Source organism: Simochromis diagramma, unplaced genomic scaffold, assembly GCF_900408965.1.
Source record: "Simochromis diagramma unplaced genomic scaffold, fSimDia1.1 OVJJ01000150.1, whole genome shotgun sequence".
In the NCBI taxonomy this organism is placed as follows: domain Eukaryota; kingdom Metazoa; phylum Chordata; class Actinopteri; order Cichliformes; family Cichlidae; genus Simochromis; species Simochromis diagramma.
Window position 1 is genome coordinate 1,819,317 of NW_024387083.1, and position 13,505 is coordinate 1,832,821.

Genomic DNA, 13,505 nt, shown 5'->3' on the forward strand with positions numbered 1-13,505 from the left:
GTCGAAATCTGCAAATTCATCACTACCAGTTCATGTGGTGACTTCATTTATTGGAGGATATTCAGTTAAAAATCCATAGAAAGAGCTGCCATATGAGCCAAATTTGTGTCTTTACAACTTTTTGATTACCATCCAAACAGCCACTTTTTTTGTACTGGGAAGGAAAACAAAACATCTCCTATACAAATCTTGCTTGGACATAAAGAAAAAGCACAGACTCCTATCACATGTTCCTCTGAAAGTTTCCCTGAAGCTCTGTCGCTGCTGAGACTGAAACCAATGAAAACTGAGCAGAGACAGCATCCTCATAAGTGACCACAACAGTAAAATGACATTTTATAAAAAGTTTTAATTCCATTAAGCAAAACAAAAACAAATTAAAACCAAACCCCCCTAAAAACTGACAATAAAAATAAATGTTTGGTGAACAGAGGAAATGCAGAGCTTTCAAATCAATGGTGAAGTACGTCTACTTCCAAATACAAGACGAGATCCACGAAGAGCAGACTGCCGTTTGGCCGGGGGACTCATCTGGACTGCTCGACTACAGAGGGAGAGAGAAGGAGAGACGAGTTGAGCATGCAAAACATCAGAACGATGAGCAACAGCTGAGCATACCGACGTTTCAGCAACAGGTTAAATATGTGAAGGATTTGAGGAGCGCTTCAGTTAACGTGACAGCACCAACTGTTGCGTCTTGTTGCTGAGTAAAGGTTTACTGCAATTTTCTGTGGGGAACGCTTCAGCATTAACGCAATGATTTAATAATAAAGTGCTGCAAAACTCTTTAATCCACAGATCACAGTGGTTCTAATGTTATTAAAGACATCAGTATGCTTTTAAGGAGGCATTCAGAAATAAGAAAAACCAAAAACACTTACTGTAAGATGAGATGTCAATCTCATCTGGCAGCTCGGCCACATTGACTTCAAAGCGGTCCTGCACATCGTTTAGAGTCTTGGCATCAGTCTCGTCTGACACAAAGGTTATAGCCAGGCCTTTGGTCCCAAACCTACCAGCACGGGCAACCTGAGGGGCGCAGAGAAGGTAAGAGTAAGTCCAAACTGCAACATGGACTACCACTAGCATTCACACGGTGCTCGATGAGCAAATAAGACAGCCAACTTTCCAGCATATGAAAAAGGAGAGGGGCTCAGAAATGCATTTCTCACCCTGTGCAAATAGGTGTCAGAATCTTCTGGCATGTCGTAGTTGAAGACGATATTCACTCGCTCAATGTCCATCCCTCGGCCAAACAGGTTTGTGGCCACCAGGATCCGCCGCTGGAAGTCTTTGAATTGCTGATAGCGAGACAGCCTGAGAGAGGGTAAGAAGGGGAAGGAGGACAGAACCATCAGGAGGATTATCAACAAGCACTCTTTGAAGACAGTAATGCGTTGAGTTGAAGGATGAGGCCTCCTGCTCTCAAAAATACACAACACATTTGAAGCTCAGCAGAGCATGTTTACGAGTTGAGAGTTTATAAGTCACCTTTCCTCCTGAACCATTCCCCTGTGGATGGCAATGGCAGGGAAATTTTGCTCCACCAGTAGCTGGGACAGAGCGACACAGCGCTGAACTGACTTGACGAAGATCACCACCTAGAGGCAACGCACGGGCATTAAGGAAGCACCGAGTTAGATCTCTGATGCAATTTTTATTACAACTTTCAATGAGTATTTGGGACCTTTTGAATACAAACATTAGCTTGCAACAATATAAAGATGTATGTTCCCTCACCTGATTGAACTCCAACACATCAAGTAGGTCAAATAGCTTGCGGTTTTTCTCGCTGTCCTTCAGCTTGCAGTAGTACTGTTGCAGGCCGTGGAGTGTAAGTTTGGTCTCGTCATCCACAAACACCTCCATGGGCTGTACAAGAGATAGCAGGTAAGTAAAACTTCAGTGCAGCAGTTTTCAGTACAGACCGAAAGTGGTGGAGATGAGTGGTGTCACAAAAAACAACAGACATTCAGAGGTGAAGCAGCTCTCCGCTGCTTACTTACATCTTGCATGAACTTGCGGCACACTGGACGGATTTCCTTACTCAGTGTTGCACTGAACATCATGACCTGCTTCTCATGCGGTGTGATCCGGAAGATGTCCTGAACATCACGCCTCATGTCTGCCATGTGAAGAAAGAAAAAGAGTGAAAAAAGTGACTAAGGTAAGATTCTGACTGACTACTGCAGTTTTGCTGCCGACTTGGTGAAAACTGGGAAGACAAAAACAAAGAAAAATCACCTAGCTGCTCCAGCATTTTGTCACACTCGTCCAGGACAAAATGCTTGACGTTCTTCAGACTGAGCGTCTTGTTCCGGATCAGGGCGAGGATACGGCCGGGAGTTCCGACAACGATGTGAGGGCAGTTCTTCTTCAGGACGTCCTCGTCTTTCTTGATAGGCAGGCCACCAAAGAATACGGCTGCTTTTATGGTGGGCATGTACTTGGAGAAACGCTCGTACTCTTTGCTGATCTGGAAGGCCAGCTCTCGTGTGTGACACATGACTAATACAGACACCTGGAGACAAGGAAACACAGATTAAATCCAAAAATCTATCAAAAAGTCAAAGGTAGGCAGAATAATTTGTTTAAAATGAACAGTTTTACATTACAAACAACAAGATGCATTTAATGTTAATGTTACATTTTTAGTGTTTTATGATCATCTAAGCATCTGTCCTTGAAAGAAAATTACATCCCACTGTAGCTATAACACCTTAGACTTGAAGGTCTGCAACTCTATAAGCCAGAACTGAGCCATATATCAACTCTTTGGTGTATAATTTCCACATAACAAGCACAACATGAAAATGCCACTTACAATCAAATAGACTGATGCTATAATACACAACGAATGTCATCCATCCTCTCAAATCCCCAAATTCCACCAGGATCGGCTGCGCTGCATTTCAGCACTGACATGAACACTTAAGCCAATCGACCCTTATGCCTGATTTATGCTTTAGCAGGAAATCTACATATTAAACGGAAACCCCTCTTAACCACAAGCGTAACATAGACAACCCAACATGTAGTAACATTTCTCTTGTCAAGTTATGTGGAAGGTTTTGGTGCAGCGTTAAGACGGGTTTCTGATTACGCCGTAGATTTCCCGCTAAAACATATTTTATTGTTGTCCCCAAAACTGCATATCCCAACAAAGAAACCTGCTGGTTATAAGTCACCTATGAAATCTGTTATTTGTATATTAATAAGGAATGTCATGATCCCAGAAATTCATCAGTTGGTACCAATACCAGTAGAATCACACAGCTGGATAGTGAAACAAAATGACTGGCTAATGCCAGGTACTTAAACTGTTACTAAAACGTTTTAGAATTCTGATCATTTATTTAAATGTTGACATCGTTTTACTGACAAGACCCAGACTGAGATGTTAGGATGGCTGCCGAGTAGCTCATTAGTGTTACTAGCAAGTGACTGTAACTCGTGTTAGTTACATTAAGTGAGCACAAACATTTCAAGGTTATTTTACAATGGGGTCTCAAACAAAATAAGCAGTAATCTGTGATTCTGGATAAGATTTGTAGGACAAAACTTTGGATGTCACTCTTAACTTATTCGTCCTCAACGTGAACTACATAAATAGCTCTGGATACCCGTCTTTCATGTGCCTTGCTAAATTGGAAGTCCAATTATTGTTTGCATATCGCCTCTTGCTAATCAATTATCTCAGATTTTGCAGCCACCTGAATGCAAAGTAGCTGCACAGCCGACTGCCTTCCTTAAAAAAAGAGACAGAGCAGAAGTTTGTTGCAGTTGCACGACTTTCCATCTTCCACCTGTTCTTTGACAATAGAATACTTTAAACCACATCCTGCCTCCTTTAGTTTTGGAAGGATTTCTGCCTCCCCGCATAAGCTGACGACGAGCACTGCTGCATCTCATAAATCCTGCTATCAAAATGGTACCATGGGTATTGATTCTGTTGGCATTCCCTAGCTCTGACTAAGACTGATTTTGATCAGTCTTGTTTGTGCTCTCTCACAGGTGGCTCTGACTTCAGCTAAGTTAAAAACAAAAACAGGACAACAAAAACATTTGGACCTCTATCAGCCTTTATTGGCTTGTTCATTAATTACCAGACTAATAACATTCATTGCCGATAAACGAAAAGCTCAACATTGAAGGCACAGTCAAAGCATGTTAAACACACATACTAACCTGTCCGTCAACGGGTTCGATCTGTTGCAGGGTGGCCAACACAAACACAGCCGTCTTGCCCATACCAGATTTGGCTTGGCACAGGATGTCCATGCCCAGGATAGCTTGTGGGATGCATTCATGCTGCACTGCGTTTTTAAACAACACAACACAAATATTAATGTTAAGTGCAGTCTTATTATTACCTGCAAATCAATTTCTTTGAACTGCTATAAAGAGCACAAGAGGAGTGGCAGTCCTGCTGGGAGTGGTGCATTTTTTTAGACGCACAAAGCAAGTCAAGCTATTCAAAAATTCTTAATGTATGCAAGCAAGATAAGGTAAGCGCTGTTGAAGAACATGCAGACTTACAGCTTTTGACTGGTTCTACCAGTGTAGTGCAAGGGTATGCCATAAACAAACTCAATTGCCAGTTCCCCACTAGTCCCATTTAACAAAAGGTACCAGAACAGTTGAATGCGTCTCACCTTCAGATGGATGCTCAAAACCACAGTCAATGATGGCGCGGAGAAGCTCCGGCTTCAGAAGAAAATCCCTGAAACCAGAGCTGTGGATGGAAACATAGGAACCTTTCACCTCCTTCTTGCCTGCTGGGGTTGCACTCTCGGGGGCTCCTTGAGGCTCCTCATCCTCTTCATAATCAAGGAGCTCGTTGTCAACGTCATTCTCAGCCATTGTATTTGTCTGGAACAAAGAAAATACAGCTGAGTATTAATGATCACTGTCTTTCATCTGTGTCTGTAAGAGAGGGCTCCCTTTACTTAGATTATATGAAGCGAGGTTCTTATTCGAGCCCACTTGTTGCACATATTTTAATACATTTAAAAAGTCTTATTTTATTCTACCATTACAAGGCGGGTTTGACTTTGTGCAACTATGAAAATCGTGGTTGGTTATAAACGTGACTCCAAACATTAGCTCTATTGTATATAACTCGAACTGAATTTTAAAGAGTAAGCCTGTGGTTAAGAAATGCTAAGCAAGAAAACACGCAACAGAGCAGGCCTAAATATGAATAGTCTAGTGTTTTGTAGACAGAAACTATTCTGTACGACCACGTACACTCAATATAACAAACAAGGTCAAAACCGTAACCGACGATGTCAAATTGACCAAACCGGTTAGCTTCTAAGCGCATACAACACTAGAAAGCCATTGTGTTGCATAACCATTGCTAACGTGGCAAGCTAATCTTCTACACGACAACAACTAATCCGCTACGACCAACTAAATATTCCCAACGGCATAAGAAGGCGATCTTTTCGTAATTGTAACGGGAGTGTTATATGGATGACAAAAAGGCGGCATATTTCGTGTAAATAAGGAAATCTAAGTGGCGATTGCTTTGCTAGGCTATCAAATGCTAGGCTACAAAACGCTAAGTAACACCGCCCCCTGAAACAAACAACGAAAGGTTATTTTTAGCGATAGCAAACACTATCGCAGCCCAAATTAAACAAATACAATTCACAAGCTTCTTTAGGTGAAACGAGACGCGGAAAGCCGCCCAAGCGGGACAATGAAGTAGTTCAAGGATTCCTACCGTTTCGGTGTTAGCTTCGACTGCCCCGATAGATCACAACCGCATGGAGAGGCCTCAGTTGGTTTATACCACCAACCGGAAGTTCCGCCTCGGCTAAAGCGGGTCGATATCATTCGCCCGTTTATGCGACCTCTGTGAAAAGCAGCCTGTGATTGGACAAAAAGTGTGCCGCAGTCCGTCGCAGTTGAAAAAAGCGGGACACAGTTGTAGCTGCTCTCCGTAGGGGAGCTCGGGAGGGACACTCGAAATAAATTAATACAGTCACGTTTTGCTGCAATATAAGTATAAAATTAACCGGGATGTGTTTGCGTATGATAATGCAGGCCTGTGACCTTAAATATAAAACAGCTTCCTGGAATTGATTCAGACTGGATCAATTTTGTTAGTTTGTTTTTGTTTCACAGAAATCGTTAAAATTGTATGAAATCTAGACGTTTAAGTCGCAAAACTCCTCTCCAGGATGTGATGTTAACAGTGTGAATAAATTCGGACTCCATCAATAAAAGTATATGTAACTGTAATTTCTATGTTTCCTTGCACAAGTCTAAATCAAGCTTTAATTAACATGGATACACTGGCATCAGGTCTCAGCTTTCATAATACTTTGAAGAATACTTTTATACAGGAAGCAATCAGGAAGTATCTGCAGAGCTGCAGAAATCTTTACAAAATAATAAATTTTATTGCTCTGTCATCTATAAAATCTCACATTCTTTAACAGGAAAACTACAAATACAGAATGACAAGTAGTGTTCTTTAAATATATTAATGGAGATGTCCACACTCATTTGATTTTAACTCACAATTTATGCGTTCATCACAGATGTTCTTATTTAAAAATATTCCAGAAATATTTTTCAATGCAATACAAAGCAGTCCATCTGTTAGTTCTGCATTTTCTAAAAACAAAATGGACAATAAGGGCAGATTGGTGAAGAATTTGCCTGATGCAGTAGTTGAAGAAAAACCTTCTAAAATGTAAGAAACTCCATCAGTGCTTTTATTTTATTATGTCACCAGTCTGATAGCTGTTGTCCTTATATCTGTGATTCCAGAGCAGAAGAGAAGCTCCACTGTGTAGGAGAGAAGTAGGGAAAACTGTCAGACTCGGGCCTGGAATGCTCCACTGTGTGTGCACCACCTGGGGTGTAAGAGCGGCTCAGGAAGTCTCTGACATGCGGTGGCAAAGAAAGAAATAGCCAGTTTTCCACCAGGAGACCACCTCCATGCAGCCCTGAGCAGCAGCCCAGTTCAGCAGGCAGTTCTTCCAGATTGTTGCTGCGCAAGTCCAGCCTGCACAGTTGACTTAGAGCTGCAATCTCTCTGGGTAAGAAGCTAAGAGAGTTGTGAGACATATTCAGGGTGCGCAACTCCAAACAGCAATTGAAAAGCTCAGTGGGTAGCCTCTCCAACCTGTTCCCACTGAGGTCCAACTCTGTGAGCAGCTGCAGTGCCTTCACCTCAGCAGGCAGCTCCTCCAGCAGGTTACCGGCAAGCAGGAGCCTCCGAAGGCGTCGAAGAGTGAAGAGCGCTGGAGGAATGCTCTGGAGCTGGTTGTTTGACAGATCCAAGAGCTCGAGGCCTCTAAGCACACCCACGCTGGCCGGCAGTACCAAAACACGGTTGTAAGCAAGTCTAAGACAAGAGAGACGACGAAGGTGAGCCAGACTAAGCATCTCCTCCAGAGTCCTCAGGTTATTGTGCTGCAGGTCAAGCACCCGGAGGTTGGTCAGTGCTAACAGAGCAGAGGGTAAACGCTCCAGCTGGCAATCCTGCAGATGCAGCTCTGTCAGGTAAACCATCCGCTTCAGGCCCATCAGCACAAGCAGCCTCGTGCCCTCATTCTGGATCTCCAGTCTCACCAAGCTGCTTGCCACCTCGCAGAGCTCCCCAGGGATCCGCTGCAACATGCCTCGAATCACCAGCACACGTAGGTGACGCAACTGGCGTAGGCTCCCCAGAGCCCAGCTACGGCCCACCCCACCGTCACTGCCTAAGCGACCAGAGAGGTGAAGCTCATGAAGGCCTCGCAAGGAGAGGACCCAGCTGGGGATCTCTGATGCCTGAGTGAAGGTAAGCTGAAGGACTTCTAGACGTTCCTGGAGAAAGGCAAGCGCGCTGGGATCCACAGTTGCTGTGCAGTGGTAGAGGTGCAGCTCCCTGTAGTTGGAATGCCACATAAAAGTCCAAGTTAGAGTCTAAAAAGAAGTGAATACTTTAAAAGAAATACTTTCAAAGACTACGCCCCTGCACTGTACAACTCGCCTGAGTGAGGTCATGCCGGTCATGTGTGCAGTAAACCTGGTGTCTGCGATGAGCTCCAGTTTGAGGACCTGAAGCTGGCTGAGAGTGAAGAGGGCTGGAGGAAGGCGAGGCAGGGCCACCAGCTGCAGCCTGGAGCGGCCGTCTGCATCAACGCTGATCATGGCGTGCAGCTTCTCCTCCCCCCAGCGCCTCTCTAAGCTTTCCTCCAGCAGCCTGCTCTCACTGACAGGCGACAAAAACACAAAGAGACGCTGGACCAGCAGAGGGTCGTACTGGTCTAACATGTGTATAAGAAAGGCCAGGTCGTTCTTCAGGTCAGGAAAATCTCTCAGGGAGGTCAGCTCCTTCAGTGAATGGAAGGAATATTGCTGCAGAGAGCTGAATTGAATCAAACACACCAAGGCAGAAGAAGAAGAAGAAAGAAAAAACAAAGAGAAACATCAAACAGGATATTTTGTAGCCAAAAACACAGCACTACATTTTTTACCCCTGTAACTAGTTTTCTGATATGCTCATCATCAGGAGCATCATTTATTTATTTATGCTTTTTACATTTAGACTAGTTTCTCTCCTCAAAGCCTGTTAAAGCCTGAAGTAGCACTCATACATACTCTACCTTTCTTTGGGCAAAACTATCCACTTTAAAAATATATATTCCTACCTTTTCTGCGATAAAAACACTGAAAAGTGCACCTTTAACATTTTTTATTCTAACCTGCTTAAAATCCAGGTGAGAGTGTAAAAATTAAGCAGACCATACAGGCCCAGTAAGGTCAGGTAGGCCGCCAGCAGTTTGCGGAGAAGTGAGGAGAGCACGTGGATACACTCGAAGGTGGCGTAGCCCACCAGGGCCCGCTCCTCAGGGTGACAGGTGTGGTTGAAGGACAGGGAGCCGAGAAGAGGGACTGTGTAACTCATAATCAGTGTTACAATCAGGAGTTTGAAAACTGTCTGAGCCAAGTAGACCTGAAGAGGGAAAAATGGGCATCAAGACTAAATGATACATGGAATTAAAAAAAAATTAAGGTAGCAAAGAAGTTGATCTGTAAATCTAGCAGACTAGAGGATCTCTTACCTTACAAATGACAGCTGAGCTTTCACAGTGGGACCTAAACTTCCTGACCCTTTCAAACAGCGCCCTCGCCTGTTCCCCATCACTTTTATCCAGACTGATTACCTGGCTGTGGCTGTCAGCCATTACTGATGGGCTGGAAGAAGGAAGTTGCTCCCGGGAGTCAAGAGATACACAAGACACAGTGGAGTTACAGGACAGTGTGGAGGGACAAGGGGATGGAGGGGTGGCAAATGCGCTGTCTATCCTCTTTAAAAGTGGGCTGTCTGTGCCCGAGTCTATGCTCGAGTGTCTTGTGTGGGTCACTGTCGGGGAAGTGGAAGTTCGGTGGTGTGGTTGGTGTGCTCGTCTTCCCTCCTCCACCATCTCCTGGATGCTCTCTTGGCGGGCGGCATGAGACAGGGCCTGAGATGTCCAGGGTGACTCACAGCACTTTGCCAAGATGGATAGGAACTGCTCTATGCGGGATGAGGTGTGGGGAAAGTGGAGCCAGAAGGAGCCACTGGCTACCAGGACGAGGGACTGAAGCAAGGCCATGTAAGGGAAGAAGCGGGAGGACAAAGGCAAAGCTTCATGGTAGCACACCTATAGAAACAGGCAAACAGCAATTGATTGTTTGACCACATGGGGGCAGCAGACATACACTGTGAAACATTAATAACAAAGGGTTACCTGTTAACAAAGGAAGAGGATTAGTATAAAAACTGAAATGGGTGCTAAAGTTATTCTTTTTAATTGAATTGATTTGAATGGGTAAAAGCTTAAAATACAGGATACACTGTAAGCCCAGTTCTGTGAGTATGTCTACTCACAGAACTAGACATACTGGTTCTGTGAGTAGACATAACTAGTATATCTAGTTCTGTCTACTAGACATACTAGTAGACAGAACTACTAGTATGTCTAGTAGACATACTAGACATACGGTTTGCTGGTTTACTTCTATAGGTTGGCTATAGGGGTAAACCATGGTTCTATCTCCGAGGGTTAGTAAGGCTTAAATAAGCAACACCATGAGAGCTGTGAGTGAGCACTGAAACAGTCAAAGTGTGAATCAGAAGAAACTGGGAGATTAAAGTTCCACTGTAGAGCTGAGATAAGCGGTTTAATAACCTGTGGGTATGAGCAGGTCCTTTTACATAAAGGTTCAGAATGTTAAATATAGCTCACTCTATGCTTTCACAGAGTGAATAACAAAAACAACGAAGCCAGCACTACTTTACCTGGCTAATATAAATGTACTGCTGGTACACCAAGTGCGTGCGCCGACCCCGAGGTGCAGAGTGAAGATTTGGGCCGATTTTGTGTGCGTGGTGTATTTGAGGCTGTGACGATGGAGACAGTCCCACATTGGCACTTTTTGAGTGACTGTGATCACTAGTGTTTGTAGTTGAATCCAAAGGAATGCACACTACTCGGTCCCTGGACAGCTGCTCCGTACAAGCCAGGACAGATGTCATCAACATCAGGACCACCAGGTAGTCCATAAAGACCTCCCACCAGGGCTTCAGCAGTTTAGACCTGTTCTGATGCTGATTCAGAGGCGCTAGCTCTGACAGGGAAAACATGGCGTCCTCTGGGTCCTGCAAGATTTGCTTTAAAAATGAGAAAACTAAGAGAGAACTACAGCACTGACCAAATGTGGAAAGTTGTATTATAGGATCACATCATGAGCTAAACTGCAGAACTGAACTACAGTGAATTTTGTGAATATTTAACAGTCAATTTGATATAATACATAGAAAATCTTTTGAAATTTCAAATAGATGTATTCCAGAAAACTTTGAAATGCTGTTGCTAACTAAGAGTAAATGAATTATATATATATAAAAAAGTTCACTTAAGTTCTACTTGGCAAAAATGCAAATTGGATCATAACAGTCCTTGTTGTTTTATCCACAGCTCTTCACCTACCTGTGCAAATAACTTCTTCTCTTGCTGTTCTCTCTCTACTTGTGATCAACCCACAGCCGCATTACAGAAACTCCAAGCCGGCGCTGTCTGGTTTAGCAGTGAAAAACTTCTGAAACTTACAAAACAAACTCCTCCTGAGCTGACTGGCACAAGGCTATTCAAAAGTTGCCATGGCAGCAGAGGATGTGTGGCTGAGAAATTTAATTCAATGCTAGAAGCCTGCTCAAGACCCACTGGGGGTTTGCTTGCTCCCTTTAACTCCTTCAGAACTGAAGTAGACAAAAATGTGACACACACAAAAAAACAGTGGAAAAATGTTTCCACTGGACGAAGTGAAAATACTTCATATGCATGATGACGGGAACACTTTACCAGCTTTATACACTGTTGGAAAGTTCAATTGACAACACTTCACAATACAGCCTGGTGAAATCTGCCTCCATAAGTCACCAACAGTAGTTCCCAGTAGGCTCAGTAGAACAAGGTGATAACCAAGAAAAGCGGACAGAGTACTTATAGCTCCACTTTCTTCATTCTTATTACGTTTTATTAGTATGAAGTATGAGGTGTACTGCAGAGTACCCTAGGCTCCACTTTCTACATTCTAATTTTGCAGTACTAGTAGGTACGCGGGCTGTATGATAAACTACCCTAAGCCTTACTTTTTACATTGTAACTACACATTATTTTAGGTGTCAGCTGTAATATATGTCAGTTATTGTGTTTGCAGCTTCATACTTAAAATCCTTATATGGATTAAAGCAAATAATGTCTAGTGCGTCAGATAAAAGAGGCATAAGGTTGCATAAAAACATAAACTACAGTAAAACAGTTAAGTGAGAGCATTGTCCAGCAGAGGTCGCTGAAGTTACGGTACCGCTCTGACTGCACTCAACTGTAGTCGCACACATTATCTGTGAATGCTCCTCTTGTGCCGCTCTCACCACTTAATTACAAAACCCGAGCTTCTGTAGTGAGACCTTAAAGGTCAAAGAACTTTGATGACCAAAGTTTTGAAACTGACTTGTGAGTATTTTTGTGTGTGTGTGTGTGCAAGAGAGGGTCATAATGTAAATTCCTGGTGTGTCATTTCCTTGATATTTAGGCCACTAAACAATCTGGAGCAAACACTCAAACTGAAAATGAACCACAAGATGAGCTACTCCACACAGCTGGTGTATGTGTGTAAGTGTGAAAACTGTGTGTGCGCGCGCGCGTGTGTGTCTGCATATGTGCATGCTTTTGAGTGTGGGGCCTGGTTTTACAGAGCAGAAACGAAAAGTGGTGTGGAAGATGCAGCAGTGGTGGCAAACATTATGTGTGAGCGAGAAATGCATTCACTCATGCCACAGAGAAAAATCTCAAGATAAATTCTGCAACTGTGACTGACGAGGACAGTTCTTCAGATAACATGCTCAGCTTCTCTACGTAAACATTCAAACCCACAATACCGCCCCAGATTGCTGAGCGTTTATTAAATCTAAAAGCTTTACATAGCTTTAAGAATTGCAGTGCAGTTTTACACCGACTGCATTAGATTTTCTTCTAAAGCTCTCTTTCTCTCTTTGCTTGTATGCATATGTGGGTGTGGGTGTTTGTGTACGCTTATGCTGACAATGGTTACATGAAGTGCTGTATTAGTACCCCTACTGTTTACTCATAACAATCAAAAAAGCTGAATTTGGAAGTCTGTACACTTCTCGCCTTCAACCGTTGCCATCTTGGTTACATAGATGAATGGCAAAGACCGCTGATCGAAGAAACTTCTGGGATGAAGCAGAGTTAAAACATCTTCAAGAAACTTAAAGAAGTCCAGTCGCTTTTCTTTCTAAGCTCCTTAGACCTCTAATCTTTCCTCTTTCTACAAGTTTTAGACCAGTAGAAGAATAAATTATCATTGGTGTTATAACTATGGTCTCCACTAGTTAACAGTGCTAGATTGTTCTACCTTTTAGCTTTGCTCTTTTTGCCTTCATAGCACACAGTTTGCAAATGAATATATGGAATCCTATGAAAAATGAAGTACTGCTGTACTCCCCACCATTCAATAGGTTGTAGAACCACATTTAGCAAGTTTAACTTAAAATAATTAATCTCGCTGAGATTTGGGCTGTCTCTAACATTGTACTCTTCTTTACTGTGTTATGCACAGCTCTCTTGCGCAGCATTTCAGTTAGGCTGAAGTCTACAAACCGAGCTCAAATCATCAAGGCTCTACCACTGTGCTTTAAGAGTTGGTAGGAGGGGTTTGTGCTGGTATGCTGTTTGCTTGTGGTGGTGTGTATCACGGCCAAACATCTCTACTCTGGTCTGGTTTGTCCAAATCCAAGAAATGCAAGAATTCTTATGGTTTGTTCAAATGTAACTGCCAACCTAAGCCGTGCTGCCATGTTCTTTTAGATAGAAGATGCTTTCTCCTGGCAGTTGTTTCAACTCAAGCCTTACTTGTTCAGTCTTTTCTAATTGTGCTGTCATGGACTTTAACATTTAGCATGCTAATTGAGGCCTGTAGAGGCCAAGATG

The 13,505-nt window shown here is 43.2% G+C and overlaps 2 protein-coding genes across 2 annotated transcripts; both read right to left on the reverse strand.

Moving 5' to 3' along the window:
• Positions 1-33: 33 nt before the first annotated feature.
• Positions 34-5,864, reverse strand: ddx39ab (DEAD (Asp-Glu-Ala-Asp) box polypeptide 39Ab). The gene is made up of 10 exons (XM_040045803.1): positions 5,732-5,864; positions 4,656-4,872; positions 4,189-4,316; positions 2,245-2,521; positions 2,007-2,125; positions 1,741-1,872; positions 1,492-1,601; positions 1,173-1,317; positions 882-1,029; positions 34-544 (listed from the first exon to the last, which is right to left on the reverse strand). Exons 2-10 carry the CDS (start codon positions 4,861-4,863, stop codon positions 528-530), a joined length of 1,284 nt encoding a protein of 427 aa, XP_039901737.1. The 5' UTR covers positions 4,864-4,872; positions 5,732-5,864; the 3' UTR covers positions 34-527.
• A 435-nt stretch (positions 5,865-6,299) lies between these two features.
• si:ch211-106h11.1 (volume-regulated anion channel subunit LRRC8D) lies at positions 6,300-11,213 on the reverse strand. Its single transcript, XM_040045870.1, has 6 exons — positions 10,983-11,213; positions 10,292-10,651; positions 9,072-9,653; positions 8,712-8,962; positions 7,997-8,374; positions 6,300-7,891 (listed from the first exon to the last, which is right to left on the reverse strand). Exons 2-6 carry the CDS (start codon positions 10,634-10,636, stop codon positions 6,769-6,771), a joined length of 2,679 nt encoding a protein of 892 aa, XP_039901804.1. The 5' UTR covers positions 10,637-10,651; positions 10,983-11,213; the 3' UTR covers positions 6,300-6,768.
• Positions 11,214-13,505: the final 2,292 nt, after the last annotated feature.